Source organism: Engystomops pustulosus, chromosome 7 (assembly GCF_040894005.1).
Source record: "Engystomops pustulosus chromosome 7, aEngPut4.maternal, whole genome shotgun sequence".
NCBI classification, from domain to species: domain Eukaryota; kingdom Metazoa; phylum Chordata; class Amphibia; order Anura; family Leptodactylidae; genus Engystomops; species Engystomops pustulosus.
In genome coordinates, this window is record NC_092417.1 from 20,829,313 (window position 1) to 20,847,095 (window position 17,783).

The following is a 17,783-nucleotide window of genomic DNA, read 5'->3' on the forward strand; positions in this document are numbered from 1 at the left end:
TACATCTTGTTCTTCCCAGTTGGTTGCAACATATGAAGAAATAACACTCTGCATACCGATGTCTTGTCTGTGCCGTCCATTTTTGTTTGCGGACCCATTGATACGTGGTCTGAATGCTGCAGTTTTTTGTCACTACCTGCACATCAAAAAATGGACATATGAACAGACCCCTAGGAAGCAGTGGGTCTGTTTGCTATCTGCAAAAAAAGGATTTTCTACATGAGCCCTAAATTATACTACTTAGTATAGTATTTTATATTAACATTACTAGGACAACCTTTACAATACTTGTACTACACTGTCATAAAGCACTAAAGCTTCTCATGGCCAATCACTGGGGACCGTTAATGATCGCATGTCTTTCAATGGAAATGCAAATGCGACCAGACTGAGCCCCGCCCCCAGACGGTTGCATTGCATTTCTAAATGCAATGTTAACGCCCCATGTGACCGCACCCTAAACATTCAGATAATACTTCTTTTCTTTTCTTGAAAGTATCGTATTGAGTATCATAATACTTTTCACACTCAAAATTCTGGAATCGGTGTAACTCTAATACCGCCTCCGAGTTCAGCCTCCGTCTTGGTCACCATAGTCAATCAAAGTGAAGCCGGGAGGAGGAGTAATGATATCTTCACCACGGACTGTGCTACCTAGCCCTCTCTGCCTGCAGCGTGCCCTGGCCCCTCAGTTATGTTATATTACTGGAGCTTTGGCCAGGCACCTCCCCTAGAAGGCGGAGCCCTCTCTGCCCGCAGCGTGCCCTGGCCCCTCAGTTATGTTATATTACTGGAGCTCTGGCCAGGCACCTCCCCTAGAAGGCGGAGCCCTCTCTGCCCGCAGCGTGCCCTGGCCCCTCAGTTATGTTATATTACTGGAGCTCTGGCCAGGCACCTCCCCTAGGAGGAGGAGCCCTCTCTGCCCGCAGCATGCCCTGGCCCCTCAATTATGTTACATTACTGGAGCTCTGGCCAGGCACCTCCCCTAGAAGGCGGAGCCCTCTCTGCCCGCAGCTTTCCCTGGCCCCTCAGTTATGTTATATTACTGGAGCTCTGGCCAGGCACCTTCCCTAGAAGGTGGAGCCCTCTCTGCCCGCAGCGTGCCCTGGCCCCTCAGTTATGTTATATTACTGGAGCTCTGTCAGGCACCTCCCCTAGGAGGAGGAGCCCTCTCTGCCCGCAGCATGCCCTGGCCCCTCAATTATGTTATATTACTGGAGCTCTGGCCAGGCACCTCCCCTAGAAGGCGGAGCCCTCTCTGCCCGCAGCTTTCCCTGGCCCCTCAGTTATGTTATATTACTGGAGCTCTGGCCAGGTACCTCCCCTAGAAGGCGGAGCCCTCTCTGCCCGCAGCGTGCCCTGGCCCCTCAGTTATGTTATATTACTGGAGCTCTGTCAGGCACCTCCCCTAGGAGGCATGAAAGAGGCTCTGAAGCTGGCGCACACAGTGACGTCAACAGATCACGTGTGCCGGCTTCAGGGCTGGTGCGTACGGGAGGCCCAGGCCGAAGAAAGAAGGCAGCTGCAGGCGCTGCTCATGGGGAACCAGAAAAGGTGAGGGTTTTTTTCCAGAGGGGTGGATAAGGGGCAGGATGAGGAGGGGTCAGTGTGTCCGCAGGGGGGGGGTCAGTGTGTCTGCAGGGGGAGGGGGGGGCAGTGTGTCCGCAGGGCCAGTGTCCACAGGGGGAGTGGGGGGTCAGTGAATTCCGCAAGGGGAGTGTGTGTTAGTGTGTCTGCAGGGTCAGTGTCCGCATGGGAAGTGGGGGGTCAGTGTATTCCGCAGGGGAGGGGGGGTCAGTGCATCCGTCGGGGGAGGGAGGAAAGTGTGGCCACTGGAGGGTGGCCCACAAAGGGGCCCACTAAAGCTCTATCGCCCAGGGGCCCACTAAAACCTGGAGCCGGCCCTCCCTGGAAAAGTATTGCGATACTCAATACCGATATGATACTTTTTTATGAAAAGAAAAAAATTCTTTATCTGAATCAATATTTGACTTGTCTGCCTCTGCCATGATCTCTATGGGAGAAAATGTGCACAGTGTCATTATGTGCAGAGCAGCAGCATCCCACATCCCTGGCACTTGTTACTTTTTCCCTATAGGAATTAATGGTTTTTACCAAGCTTCTAAATATTTGTTTTTCCATTAATGAGACCATGTGAGGGCTTATATTTTGCGGATTGAGATGAATGGCTAAACCCTCTTCATCAAAATGATTGACTAATTTTTTGGGGGAGGGAGGGGGAAGCATCAGTTCTGTTATGGTCCATTGACATGTGCTTATCACACATCGAGGACTTATCTGACCACTTCATCTGCTTTTCTCCTGAGCATCCTGAACATTACATCACAATACAACCCATGTAAATCCACTGTAAAGGGCAGAATCTCTACATCCTATTGGTGTATATCCTTATACATGTCACCCTACCAACCTCTGAGTACTATTAGACATAGTATAGAGCACACACATGAAAGACATTGGGGCATATTTACTTACCCGGTCCATTCGCGATCCAGCGGCGCGTTCTTTGCGCTGGATTCGGGTCCGGCCGGGATTTATTAAGGTAGTTCCTCCGCCGTCCACCAGGTGGTGCTGCTGCACTGAAGAGCATCGGAAAGCACTGGAATACACCGAGCCGGGCTGAGTGAAGGTAAGTGCAATTTTCGCAACATATTTTTATCGTTCGGCCACGCCCCCGATTTCCATCGCGTTCATGCCGATGCGCCAAAATCCGATCGCGTGCGCCAAAAAGCCCGGGGCAATTCAGGGGAAATCGGTGCAAATCGGAAATATTCGGGTAACACATCAAGAAAATGCGAATCGGGCCCTTAGTAAATGACCCCCAATATGATCACAATCTTTCCCCAGTGATGCAGCAAGTGGTAAGAGTAACAATGTCCATAGCAGCATCGAGATACACAGGTTCATGTTCCGCAGTCTCTGGGTCCTGCGCTCTTCTTCTTCAACTGTTGTAGTTTCTACACGTGGATGTGTCACTTTGGGACCACCTAATCACATGGTTGCAGGTCCTGTGTTCTACTTTATCAGACTCTGGAACTAAAATAGATACTTGGTTATGCACCTAAGAAAAATGTTTCTGCAGGTTTTGGACACCCACCAATTCTCTATGACACCTCTGGACAACCTTAGGGAAGTATATGTTCATCCATGGGGCAATTCTAAAACCACCCTCAGTAGGTGAAAAGCCTATTTAATCCCTAGAGCTCTCATCAACTATATTATTCATACCCCAATAGGGATTTTTACTTTATCCCTCGTTATAGTCTCTAGAATAAGTGCACTAACGTATTCATCGATCCCTGGCTGTGGTCTTTACAGTTGCTTTAGTTAGAGGATAGGGTTCAGATTACCCAGAATAGAGGTCCACACACACAAGCACATGTTCGTAGCCACTTACCTTTTGTAGCTGTACTTAGCCAATCTGCAACCTCTGGAAGGGGTAAAGCGGCTTCGGAGTGTATATATGAGGGTCTTCACTACTCTCCCTACATTGTACTAGGTATATATAAACATACTTGTGTAAATGGACAGTAGCAAAAGTGAATGTAAGTGATACTTATCCACCACGGAGCATATAGAGTCTTAGACTGGTGTCTCACCCTGTGGGTGCACTGAACCATCATAGGGTAAAGGGCCCTTGGCAGACATTGCTTGTCACCTTTTTGCCATAGTCCACCCTCCATCCATGGGGTCCCAGTTACTCCAGTCTTGCTTCCTCACCTGTGAAGCCGGTATCTATAAAGACAGAAGTATAGATAACCCTACTGGGCCAGCGAGGGTCACGGACTGTACTGATCCAGGCTCCTTTCCCCTAGGCTTTCTAGTAACCAGAATGGTCACTTCATGTATTATAGCTTTAGAGGTTTTACCTTCTAGTATGGACCTTTAAAATAGCTGATAGAGGCCTTGGTGTTACATAAAGTCTCATAATTGTTGATAAACTTACTGGGGCAGATTTACTTACCCGGTCCTGTCGCGATCCTGCAGTGTGTTGTCCGAAGAGGATTCGGGTCTGCCAGGATTCATGAAGATCGTGTGCCCGAGTTCCAGCATCCGTCGCTTCTGCGCCATGGTCCGCCAGAGTTCACCTTCTTCTTCCTGGTGCATGTGAGTGCATGTCTCGTGGCACATTTCTGTTTTTAAATTCCGCGGTTTGTCCGAATCTGTCGGGTTGTCCGACGGCCACGCCCCCCATTTCTGTCACGTGCAAGCCGGCGCCAATGCACCACAATCTGATCGCGTGCGCCAAAAACCCAGGGCAATTCGGCGCACAATGGAAATATTCGGGAAACCTGACGGAATCACCGTCCCGTGGACCCTTAGTAAATGAGCCCCAATATATCAGGTCAGGAATCATAAGGAATCACATTCTTCCCCTCTGCCACTTTACGCCCCTCCATCAGTGCCTTCACCTCCGCCTCCTGTACAGACAGGTAGGTTAGGAGTGGTTCTGGTGCTGTTACCTCATGTTGTGTGACCGCTGCACATCTGATGTAGAATTAACCTCATTCCTGGTTTCTAAAGTCATCTACAAAATACTCAAAATGCAGATTAATGATATATTCAGTTTTGACATTACAAAAAGGTAACTGGTTCATTAATCATTAAATTAATATAAAATTTTAAATACAACCCATCTACCTCATGTCTCCCCCCCGTCTACCTCATGTCTCCCCCCCGTCTACCTCATGTCTCCCCCCTTTGAATCTAGCGAAAGTAATGGATTCAATGTAAGACATCATAAAGAGGGCACATTATCACCAAGGTTTCTAGTCATGAAGAGGTGAAATGGTAACAGGATAGTCCAAAACTACTACAGAAGCTTTATATACACAGGCAGCAGTAGGATACAAAACCAAGAAGGGTCCAGGTTGTCATGTGACACACGATCAGCAGCTTCCGGCCTGTGTCCTCTCCTCTGAGGTGCTTGGCTTAAACTTAAATGAGAACAATAGAAAATGAACAATATACTCCAGAAAAAACAGTTTTGGGACCAATGCCGATGTATCAATGCTGTATAATTATAAACTATACAGTCATGCTGGGGGCACATGCTGGGGGCACATACTGGGAGACAGTGTTACTGAACAGAAGCATCACTAGAGCCAATGACGTAGGAGGCTTCTAGGGATGTTATAGATTCTGCCTAAAAAGCTCCTAATAATAATCTCTGTCATAGCTGCTGAATAGGACTAATACTATTGGATCATAGGGAGCTTTTACTCCTGGTTAAAACAATAAAATTACAGAAGTTGCAGCGAATCAATCCCAAAATCTGCTTAGGGCTGTCAGGGTTATCAGTCCTCAGTAATGAACACACATTCTCTTTGTTCCTTTTGTCTCTTAACATTCCAACATGTGCCCCCCTCCCCTCCTGTGTTCACTGAGACAAGGGGGGAGGCAGCCCCCTCCTTCTCCCTGTGGTGTCTGTAGTACTACATGTCCCAGCATACCAGGATAACAAAGAAGGAATCTAACACACCATTGTAACATCTAAGATCACTCCATCATCCTACACAAATTGCAAAAACTTTTGACCACACCCTTCACACTTTAGGTGTATTATAAAGTTTTACACTACATTTCTGATGTTATTAAACATACACCACAAGGTGTCTCAGGTCCAAGACTGCAAAGAACAATGGGGGTCATTTACTAAGGGCCCGATTCGCGTTTTCCCGACGTGTTACCCGAATATTTCCGATTTGCACCGATTTCCCCTGAATTGCCCCGGGATTTTGGCGCACGCGATTGGATTGTGGCGCATCGGCGCCGGCATGCGCACGACGAAAATCGACGAAAATCGTGGCCGCACGAAAACCCGACGTATTCGAAAAAAATGGCGCATTTAAAAACGGAAAATGTGTCGCTGGACTCGCGCTTACCTTCACTCAGCCGGCCTCGGTGTATTTAAGTGCGTTCTGATGCTCTTCAGCGCAGCAGCGCTGTCGTATCATTATCATGCAACCAGCCTTTGTTCTTTTAAGAACCTTTCCATTTACTAACATACAAACAACCATCTTTTGATATACTTGTCCTTTCCAACATTCTCTGACATCCTTTTACAGCCTCTTTTCCCTCTCTCTTTCACGATCTGTAGTACTGGTTTCCCTCCGAATTGCCTCTCACCTACCTAGCAAATTTTCCCATAATTTTCTATATATCTCTAGTGCCGGCACACACTCGCAGTCACTCTTCCTTAGGGCAGTTTTAACCACTTTTATTTTATTTTAATTTTTTTTTCCTAAACCGTTTGCCCGTCAAGAAATGACCGCAGTCCCCTTCCTTCAAGCAGCTTTGGATCCTACCACACAAAAAAAATGTATAAAGTCTGACTGTCCAAACTCAGTCTCCTTTGTCTCAAGCGAATTACGATCCACCAAATGCTCTTCTAGGCTGACTCTTTAGGTAGGGGCTATTCTAGGATGTTACTTTCTTAAAACCAGTACAGTACAGTATCACAATAGCGCTATCAAACACACGTTAAAACTCACACAATACCCATATACACTACCACACATTACATGGAGTTTTCAAATAACAATAACAAGATTCTTTGGACTGGGAAATATAGGCATGCAACTCACCGGACGTGGAACAACCCAAACAAGGAGAGACAGAGCAAATTGTAAGAAAAAGCTTCTTACCTTTTTGTGCAGCTGCATGGTCTGTCTGTCCTGAAAGGATGATCCCTAAATTCTCCGGTAGGCGTCATGCAAACCCAGGTCGCTGTTCGAGCGCCAAGTTTTGTCAGGGAAATATCCCCATATCTCGATGTGATGTGGTTCCAAATCATTGTATAGTATGAGCTGCTCGGTGAATCACTCAGACCTTCACATGTTTGAGAGGATTCCAATTTATTTAGGTAGCAGACAGTTTTTATAGGTTCTTGAGACAAAAGAACCTACTGAGCATGCTCACATTCCAATAGAGTGTAAAATGATCTGTATACTCGGGGGATGGTACTAGTCATATAAGTCTTTGTTAGATACATGGTAGAAGAACAGATTCAAACTGGGATTCTATTCCCTCACAGGATCATGGGGAAGTTTTACTCCTGGTTAAACCATTACAATTACAGGAGTTTCAGGTAATCAAACCAAAATCTGCTTTGCCTCGTCGGGGTTATCAGTCCTCAGTAATGAACACACATTCCCATTGTTCCTTTCATGCATCTTAACATTCCATCACTTGTCCTCCTCCCCCTCCTGCGTTCACCGAGTCCTAGACAAGGGGGGGGGGCAGCCCCATCCTTCTCCCTGTGGTGTCTGTAGTACTACATGTCCCAGCATACCAGATAACAAAGGAGGAATCTAACACACCATTGTAACATCTAAGTTCACTCCTTCATCCTACACAGATTGCTAAAACTTTTGACCACACCCTTGAAACTTTGGGTGTATTTATAAAGTATTACACTACATTTCTGATGGACTTTCCTCACATCTGGTAACTCTGATGAAATACCATTAACACTATACATGATATAGACAAAACACATATTTATATCTTTGCCATAATCTGCAGGACTGTATAATGGAATAAACTCCTAGAACATCTACAGTATCTGGCAAGGGTCAGCTCAGGGAATCCAATAGGGACTGCACAACCGTCCAGGAGTTCTCCCCACAGAAGTCCAAGATCCGTAACAAATATGTTACTACCCGGGTTTTTGGACTTTGAAGTTCTGAGAGGTGACTCTTAGATAAGAAGGCAAAGTCTCCTACATTTATTCCCTGGGTACTATATCCTAGTTGTCCTTTAAAGTTACAGCAATAGCCAAATACAGCTAAATACAGCTGAGCGGACTGTGGGTGCAAATCCAAAGATCTTTAGGCAATGCATCATTCTCCATACCACTGGTCTACTAAAGTATATCAAGTTGGGATGCCCCCTACAGGAGAACCAGCTGAAGCTGTAAATGGAGTATTAACACTATTCCTTTGTTCCGGAGGTCCAAGCAGACATTACAGAGCCAGCACTTTTTCTGTTCTAGTCATGAGCGGATATATTCCAGTGTGGGGGTTGGGTCTAGGTGCCACACTGCACATGCAAACCCACCCACCAGGGCCATTATAGAGTGGAGGTAGAACTTTTCCCTGAATTTTGTCTTTATCTTTTGTCTGTCCAGTGTTAGGTCCTTGTCCGTCATTCAGCATACTCTTTCCTATAGTTGTTGGTTGCCTGCTGTTGTTCAATGCATTAACAACCTTTCTCTGTCACTTTTCCATTTCCATAATTTCACTGCAACCAGCCTCTTTGTTCCCTCTGGAACTTCCCATTTTTCAACATCCATCTGCCTTCTACAACATTCCATAATATTCGCTCCGAGCAACCTTGTCTTCTCTTATTTTAATATCAACACAAATAGTTTCATTTCTGATACCCGTCCTACCACACCTAGTAAATTCACAATGGTTCTGTATATATATCTCGTATGCCGGCACACATGCAGTCTATCCCCCCTAGGGCAGTGTTCACTATCTACAACTGCCCGTCAAGATAAACTGCTAGCATCACCTTCCCTTTTTAAAGTCTGACTGTGAAAACTCAGTCTCCTTTTACTCAGGCAAATTACGATCTACCAACTACTTTTCAAGGCTGACTCTTTAAGTATGGAAGGAACCAGGGTATCCCTAGCCTCTCAAAGTCTCTCTTGGCGGCTGCCTGATACCTGAGGGCAAATCAGGAGACTTAAGCCCCAGAGCAGAGGTCCCCCATCTGAACTCAGCTCCATCCATACCAGCCCAGCCTGCAGTTTCTACCAGGCTGAGAGTAACCTTCCAGCGGACCAGCTATCTCCCACCAGCTCACCAGTTTGCTGAAATCTGCTGTTACCCGTTTCTGGCCGTTGCCTTCTGTTTAATAAAGAACCATGAGTTGATTTGCACAACGTTGCCTCCGTCTAAATCCTGGATACGGGGTTGCCCCAGGGAGAACCAGTACATCAGCCTCTCCCTCCATATTTCTTGCACTCACCACCTGCTGGAGACCTGCCAGGCTGTAGAAAAGCTCTCCGGTCCCTATACCGAGCACCGTGACCACCGTACCCAAGGCCACCGTGACCACCGTGCCCAAGGCTGCAACCGCCAGCCACTCCGGTATTCTGGGTCCCAGCTGCCTCCAGGCGCCAAGAAAAGGCTAGGCCCCTGTGGGGGTGGTTGCATACAGATCGTAGAATTTTTGTGCTTCCTCTGAGTGCAAGCCATTAGGTGGCAGATATAGGAGTACGACCATAGGGAGATCTGCATATTCTTACTATTTTCCGTAATATCTGCAAAGTAGAGAAACCACCGGAGCAGGTGTTGTTTTTCTTCTGTGTGAATTGAGCATTAGAAGAAGTTGAGCCTAGACCAAGTTGTATATTGTTTTAAAGGTTTTTGCGAGAAGATTGGTACCTCCTCTTGTTTTTGGTTGGAGGCTCCTGCCTAATAGACCAGCTGACTCACCTTTTCTACTTATACTAATTCCTGCGGCATTTAAATGCCTGCAGGGAGGATCAGCATGCCTGAAGCATTTTCAGGGGGCTCCGATCGGCACTATTGCAACCCTGGGGTCTCAGTTAAAACCCAAGGGCTGTCCATGCTAAATGCCTGTAATGTCCTGTTTGTGACAGGACCTTACAGGTAGTGGCCTACATTTATTAAAGCCCCTGCACCAGTTTTTTGTCTGATTTTGCACATTCTTTTCAGTGCAAATTGCTTGTACGTGTATTGTATTTATAGTGTCTGCGACATATTTCACAGCTGCGTTATACCTGACACGACACAAAATTCTGCACTGAATTTTATGGGGATGTGAGGGAAACAATTTTTAGCTAAAAGATGGTTGCCATTTAGTTAATGGGGCTCTATGGGAACCTGTCACTAGCTGTATTTGTGAAAAATGTGGTGACAGGTTCCCTTTAATTACAATGTCAATAGAAAACTATTTTTCTTATGTCTTATTTTAGGAGAAGCTCTAAGTTATAGAAACATATCTGGACTTTCAAACTCCTACATCAATTTGAGAGCACTATTTCCATCATCCCCAGTACCGGTAATTGAAGTCATGTGGTATCATGAAACCACAGATGGGAATGAAATTCTACTTGCCAAGTTTCAAGATGGCCGCGTCATTGACAGACTGAGCGACAGATATATGGTGGAAGACGGAGGAAGAACCTTGAAGATCCAAAATGGGTCTAAGAACGATAATGGAGTCTATAAGGATGAAGCGACTTTGCAAGGAGGTGGATTAGTAGATGACGTCTTATACCTTACAGTTTATGGTATGTATTAGTTATAATTATGATCATTAAGATTAATGGGTAAATTGAAGACACATTTAAAAATTATGGTTAAACTATTCAGGTGGTGCGGATACTACTGATAATAATGCAGAAATACAGGAGGGAGCCTGCAGTAGATCCTCGATATACCTCAATAGACCTTAGTACTACTACAACATAGAACCAAAATGAACCTACCCTACTTCTCAAAGAGTCTATGGATTGGTTAAAGTGGACTAAGTAGATCAAAACAAAGGAAACAGGATAAGATGTATGTGATGAAATAATGGAATAAACATACACAAGGGAGGTTTACATGCCAGGTTTTGTCTTGTCCATCAGGGCATCCCAAATATCCCTCACTTCCCCCTAGCCTTATCGTGAATAACTAATGAACTCTCTGGAGGACCCCACTTTAAAGACCGGAGAGGGTCTCTGGCTCTTTTGGGGGTAACCATCACCTAACACCTCCATAGTCCTTCCCGAGAGTTCCCTTCACTTTTAGACCCCAAAAAAATAATAAGAATAAAATAACTCTCAATGGGAGCATAGGTAATTAGAGATGAGCGAGCACTAAAATGCTCGGGTACTCGTTATTCGAGACGAACTTTTCCCGATGCTCGAGTGCTCGTCTCGAATAACGAGCCCCATTGAAGTCAATGGGAGACTCGAGCATTTTTCAAGGGGACCAAGGCTCTGCACAGGGAAGCTTGGCCAAACACCTGGGAACCTCAGAAAAGGATGGAAACACCACGGAAATGGACAGGAAACAGCAGGGGCAGCATGCATGGATGCCTCTGAGGCTGTTTAATCGCACCATTATGCCAAAACTATGGGCAACAGCATGGCCATGACAGAGTGACAGAATGAAGCTAGATAGCATCTAAAACATCCAATAATTGACCCTGACACTATAGGGGACGGCATGCAGAGGCAGCGGCAGCAGCGGCAGGCTAGAGAGTGGCATGGCGACATACCCTAAGTGGACTCAGGCTTCAAACCAATGGGTGGCAGAGAGGAACCAAAGGAGGTGAGCAAGAAGCGCTCAAATAATATCGGTGCATGATAAAAGTTTGCCAGTATATTTTGTGGATTACACAGCAGGGTGGCGACAAAGTTAACATGGAAGCCATGAAAACAACCCAAAATTCTGCCTGACACAGCTCGTTTGATAAGGGGACCATGTATGGAGGCAGTGAACTAGTAGTAGATTAAAGGTGCTGCAGTTAAAACTATGTTAGTTGGATCTTGGCATGGAGCTGGCGCTCCGCTGCCAGGCGAGCTTTCGCCAATCCAAGCCCCTGTCTCTAGGCTACTCCCCAAACAGCACTTTTGTATAAGATCAAGTGTAGTAGCGTTCTTATAAGTTTAGGATATGCCGGGTGAGGGGAATGTAAACAGATGCGCAAGAAGCGCATGATGCGCATGGAGCTGGCGCTCCGCTGCCAGGCGAGCTTTCGCCAATTCAAGCCCCTGTCTCTAGGCTACTCCCCAAACAGCACTTCTAAGAACCTTTTGTATAAGATCAAGTGTAGTAGCGTTCTTATAAGTTTGGGATATGGCAGGTGAGGGGAATGTAAACAGATGCGCAAGAAGCGCTGAAATAATATTGGTAAATGATAAAAGTTTGCCAGTATATTTTGTGGATAACACAGCTGGGTGGCGACAAAGTTAACAACTTTGATGTGGAATCCATGAAAACAACCCAAATTTCTGCCTGACACACCTCGTTTGATAAAGGGACGATGTATGGAGGCAGCTATATGGACGACTTTTGGAGGTAGCAATGGAGACAACGTTTGGAGGCTGCTATGGAGACAATTTAATTTGGATAGTGCCTGTATGTGGCAGTCCCAAAAAGTTTTCAAACCAGAGGAGCAGGTAGGTGGCCCTCCAGAAAAATGGAATAGATTGAGTGCCTGTATGTGGCAGTCCCAAAAAGTTTTCAAACCAGAGGAGCAGGTAGGTGGCCCTCCAGAAAAATGGAATAGATTGAGTGCCTGTATGTGGCAGTCCAAAAAAGTTTTCAAACCAGAGGAGCAGGTAGGTGGCCCTCCAGAAAAATGGAATAGATTGAGTGCCTGTATGTGGCAGTCCAAAAAAGTTTTCAAACCAGAGGAGCAGGTAGGTGGCCCTCCAGAAAAATGGAATAGATTGAGTGCCTGTATGTGGCAGTCCAAAAAAGTTTTCAAACCAGAGGAGCAGGTAGGTGGCCCTCCAGAAAAATGGAATAGATTGAGTGCCTGTATGTGGCAGTCCAAAAAAGTTTTCAAACCAGAGGAGCAGGTAGGTGGCCCTCCAGAAAAATGGAATAGATTGAGTGCCTGTATGTGGCAGTCCAAAAAAGTTTTCAAACCAGAGGAGCAGGTAGGTGGCCCTCCAGAAAAATGGAATAGATTGAGTGCCTGTATGTGGCAGTCCAAAAAAGTTTTCAAACCAGAGGAGCAGGTAGGTGGCCCTCCAGAAAAATGGAATAGATTGAGTGCCTGTATGCGGCAGTCCAAAAAAGTTTTCAAACCAGAGGAGCAGGTAGGTGGCCCTCCAGAAAAATGGAATAGATTGAGTGCCTGTATGTGGCACTCCCAAAAATTGTTTAAAACAGAGGACCGGGTCGGTGGCCCTCCAGAAAAATTAAATGCATAAAGTACTATAGCTAGAGCCAGTGGGCCCTGTCAAAAATAGCCAGTTTCCTCTGCTTTACTGTACAAAGAGGAGGAGAAGGAGGAAAATGAGGAGGAGGAGGAGTGGATCAATTATTCAGGTTGAGCTTCCTTCACCTGGTGGAGATTGGAAATTCTGAGAAATCCAGCCTTTATTCATTTTAATAAGCGTCAGCCTGTCAGCGCTGTCAGTCGACAGGCGTGTACGCTTATCGGTGATGATGCCACCAGCTGCACTGAAAACCCGCTCGGACAAGACGCTAGCGGCAGGGCAGGCAAGAACCTCCAAGGCGTACAGCGCCAGTTCGTGCCACATGTCCAGCTTTGAAACCCAGTAGTTGTAGGGAGCTGTGTGATCATTTAGGACGATGGTATGGTCATCTATGTACTCCCTCACCATCTTTCTGTAAAGATCAGCCCTACTCTGCCGAGACTGGGGACAGGTGACAGTGTCTTGCTGGGGTGACATAAAGCTGGCAAAAGCCTTGTAAAGCGTACCCTTGCCAGTGCTGGACAAGCTGCCTGCTCGCCTACTCTCCCTCGCTACTTGTCCCGCAGAACTACGCACTCTGCCGCTAGCACTGTCAGAAGGGAAATACTGTTTCAGCTTGTGCACCAGGGCCTGCTGGTATTCATGCATTCTCACACTCCTTTCCTCTCCAGGGATGAGAGTGGAAAGATTTTGCTTGTACCGTGGGTCCAGGAGAGTGAACACCCAGTAATCGGTGCTGGAATAAATTCTTTGAACGCGAGGGTCACGGGATAGGCAGCCTAGCATGAAATCTGCCATATGCGCCAGAGTACCAATGCGTAAGAATTCACTCCCCTCACTGGCCTGACTGTCCATTTCCTCCTCCTCCAACTCCTCTTCTTCTGCCCATACATGCTGAACAGTGAAGGACTCAACAATGGTCCCCTCTTGTGTCTCGCCAACATTCTCCTCCTCTTCCTCCTCATCCTCCTCCACCTCCACCTCCTCCGATATGCGCTGAGAAACAGACCTAAGGGTGCTTTGGCTATCAACAAGGGAATCTTCTTCCCCCGTCTCTTGTGACGAGCGCAAAGCTTCCGACTTCATGCTGATCAGAGAGTTTTTCAACAGGCCAAGCAGCGGGATGGTGAGGCTGATGATGGCGGCATCGCCACTGACCATCTGTGTTGACTCCTCAAAGTTACTCAGCACCTGACAGATATCAGACATCCACGTCCACTCCTCATTGTAGACTTGAGGAAGCTGACTGACCTGACTACCAGTTCTGGTGGAAGTTGACATCTGGCAGTCTACAATCGCTCGGCGCTGCTGGTAAACTCTGGATAACATGGTCAGTGTTGAATTCCACCTCGTGGGCACGTCGCACAACAGTCGGTGAGCGGGCAGTTGGAGGCGGCGCTGCGCTGCCCTGAGAGTGGCAGCATCTGTGCTGGACTTCCTGAAATGCGCACAGATGCGGCGCACCTTCGTGAGCAAATCTGACAGATTGGGGTATGTCTTGAGGAAACGCTGAACTATCAGATTTAACACATGGGCCAGGCATGGCACATGTGTCAGTCTGCCGAGTTGCAGAGCCGCCACCAGGTTACGGCCGTTGTCACACACAACCATGCCTGGCTTCAGGTTCAGCGGTGCCAGCCACAGATCAGTCTGCGCCGTGATGCCCTGTAATAGCTCTTGGGCGGTGTGCCTTTTATCGCCTAGGCTCAGCAGTTTGAGCACCGCCTGCTGTCGCTTAGCGACGGCACTGCTGCTGTGCCTAGAGCTACCGACTGATGGCGCCATGCCCACGGATGGTAGTTCGGAGGAGGAGGTGGAGGAGGGGTGGGAGGAGGAGGAGGCATAGTAGGCCTGAAACACCTGGACCGAGGTAGGCCCCGCAATCCTCGGCGTCGGCAGTATATGACCAGCCGCAGGGTCAGACTCGGTCCCAGCCTCCACCAAGTTAACCCAATGTGCCGTCAGCGATATATAGTGGCCCTGCCCGGCAGCACTCGTCCACGTGTCCGTGGTCAGGTGGACCTTGTCAGAAACGGCGTTGGTCAGGGCACGGATGATGTTGTCTGACACGTGCTGGTGCAGGGCTGGGACGGCACATCGGGAAAAGTAGTGGCGGCTGGGGACCGAATACCGAGGGGCGGCCACCGCCATGAGGTTGCGAAAGGCCTCGGTCTCTACTAGCCTATAGGGCAGCATCTCCAGGCTAAGCAATCTGGAGATGTGGACATTAAGGGCTTGGGCGTGCGGGTGGGTTGCACTATATTTGCGTTTCCGCTCCAGCGTCTGGGGTATGGAGAGCTGAACGCTGGTGGATGCTGTGGAGGATCGTGGAGGCAACGATGGGGTTTTTGTGGCAGGGTCCTGGGCAGGGGGCTGACTATCAGCTGACACAGGGGAAGGAGCAGTGGTGTGCACGGCCGGAGGTGAACGGGCTTGTTGCCACTGAGTGGGGTGTTTAGCATTCATATGCCTGCGCATACTGGTGGTAGTTAAGCTAGTAGTGGTGGAACCCCTGCTGATCCTGGTTTGGCAAATGTTGCACACCACAGTCCGTCGGTCATCCGGTGTTTCCTTAAAGAACCTCCAGACTTCTGAAAATCTAGCCCTCGCCGCAAGAGCCCTCGCCACGGGAGCTTCACTAGTTGACACATTTGGCGCTGATGCACCAGCTCTGGCCCTGCCTCTCCGTCTGGCCCCACCACTGCCTCTTCCAACCTGTTCTGGTCGAGGACTCTCCTCCGTCTCAGAAGCACTGTGTTCACCCGGCCTATCAACCCAGCTTGGGTCTGTCACCTCATCATCCTCCGATCCCTCAGTCTGCTCCCCCCTCGGACTTCCTGCCCTGACAACAACTTCCCCACTGTCTGACAACCGTGTCTCCTCATCGTCGGACACCTCTTTACACACTTCTTCCACTACGTCAAGAAGGTCATCATCACCCACAGACTGTGACTGGTGGAAAACCTGGGCATCGGAAAATTGCTCAGCAGCAACCGGACAAGTGGTTTGTGAGTGTGGGAAGGGTCCAGAAAACAGTTCCTCAGAGTATGCCGGTTCAAATGCCAAATTTTCCTGGGAGGGGGCAGACTGGGGGGGAGGAGGCTGAGGTGCAGGAGCTGGAGGAGTGGCGATTTCGGTGACATGGGTGGACTGCGTGGAAGACTGACTGGTGGACAAATTGCTCGAAGCATTGTCGGCAATCCACGACATCACCTGTTCGCACTGTTCTGGCCTCAACAGTGCTCTACCACGAGTCCCAGTAACTTCAGACATGAACCTAGGGAGTGTAGCTCTGCGGCGTTCCCCTGCTCCCTCATAAGCAGGTGGTGTCTCACCCCGGCCAGGACCACGGCCTCTGACCCCTGCAGTAGTTGGACGCCCACGTCCCCGCCCTCGTCCTCTACCCCTAGCCCTCGGGTTAAACATTTTTAAAATGAGAGTTATAACTTTAATTTTTTTTTTACTTTTTTTTGTGTTTTTTGTTTTTTTTTGTGTTTTTGAGTTTTTAAAACCAAACGATGCTATCCTATTGCTATGGCTATTTTCTAGCCAAGTATGAAAGCACACTACTATGCCAGATGAGATGACGCTGAGTTATTAAAAAAATAAACGTAAAATAAAAAAGGAAATGGCAGACTGTGCCTAATTGAAATCCAACCCCTAATAAATTTTCCCACTTCGGTCTTTGCGATGGATATGTGCGTCACTAAGCGCAAAACACAGTGGTCGCAAGTCTCACTACAAATTGCTCACAATTTGCTAGTAGATGCACTGCAGCAAGGACAGCCACCAGCAGATCAACCAGAAATCAAATATATATAACGCTACTGTAGGCGTAAGTAAGCCGTTTGGATTCTCCTATGGCTATTTTCTAGCCAAGTATGAAAGCGAGTTATTAAACAAAATAAACGTAAAATAAAAAAGGAAATGGCAGACTGTGCCTAATTGAAATCCAACCCCTAATAAATTTTCCCACTTCGGTCTTTGCAATGGATATGTGCGTCACTAAGCGCAAAACACAGTGGTCGCAAGTCTCACTACAAATTGCTCACAATTTGCTAGTAGATGCACTGCAGCAAGTACAGCCACCAGCAGATCAACCAGAAATCAAATATATATAACGCTACTGTAGGCGTAAGTAAGCCGTTTGGATTCTCCTATGGCTATTTTCTAGCCAAGTATGAAAGCACACTACTATGCCAGATGAGATGACGCTGAGTTATTAAACAAAATAAACGTAAAATAAAAAAGGAAATGGCAGACTGTGCCTAATTGAAATCCAACCCCTAATAAATTTTCCCACTTTGGTGTTTGAGGTGGATATGTGTGTCACTAAGAGCTAAACACAACGGTAGCAAGTCCCCCTGCAAATTCCTCACAATATGGTACTAGCTGCAAATAAAAAAAAAAAAGTAGAACGTTATTGTAGCCCTAAGAAGGGCTGTTGGGTTCTTTGAGAATCACTCCTGCCTAACAGTAAGCTAATAGAACACCCTAACGCTTTCCCTGACCAGCAGCAGCTCTCTCCCTAGCGGCATCCAGACACAGAATGATCCGAGCAGCGCGGGCAGCGGCTAGTCTATCCCAGCGTCACCTGATCTGGCCAGCCAACCACTGCTATCGACGTGTAAGGGTACCACGTCATGCTGGGTGGAGTGCAGAGTCTCCTGGCTTGTGATTGGCTCTGTTTCTGGCCGCCAAAAAGCAAAACGGCGGGAGCTGCCATTTTCTCGAGCGGGCGAAGTATTCGTCCGAGCAACGAGCAGTTTCGAGTACGCTAATGCTCGACCGAGCATCAAGCTCGGACGAGCATGTTCGCTCATCTCTATAGGTAATGGGT

At 47.5% G+C, this 17,783-nt stretch overlaps 1 protein-coding gene across 4 annotated transcripts in view; it reads left to right on the top strand.

Annotated features, from left to right (window-relative positions):
- The window catches only part of LOC140069386 (SLAM family member 8-like), a 164,914-nt gene that overhangs the window by 134,090 nt on the left and 13,041 nt on the right, over positions 1–17,783 (top strand). For all 4 annotated transcript variants that reach the window (XM_072115047.1, XM_072115048.1, XM_072115049.1 and 1 more), the window contains exon 2: positions 9,974–10,291. In XM_072115047.1, the coding sequence (XP_071971148.1) occupies positions 9,974–10,291 (318 nt within the window). The remainder of the gene's footprint in view (positions 1–9,973; positions 10,292–17,783) is intronic.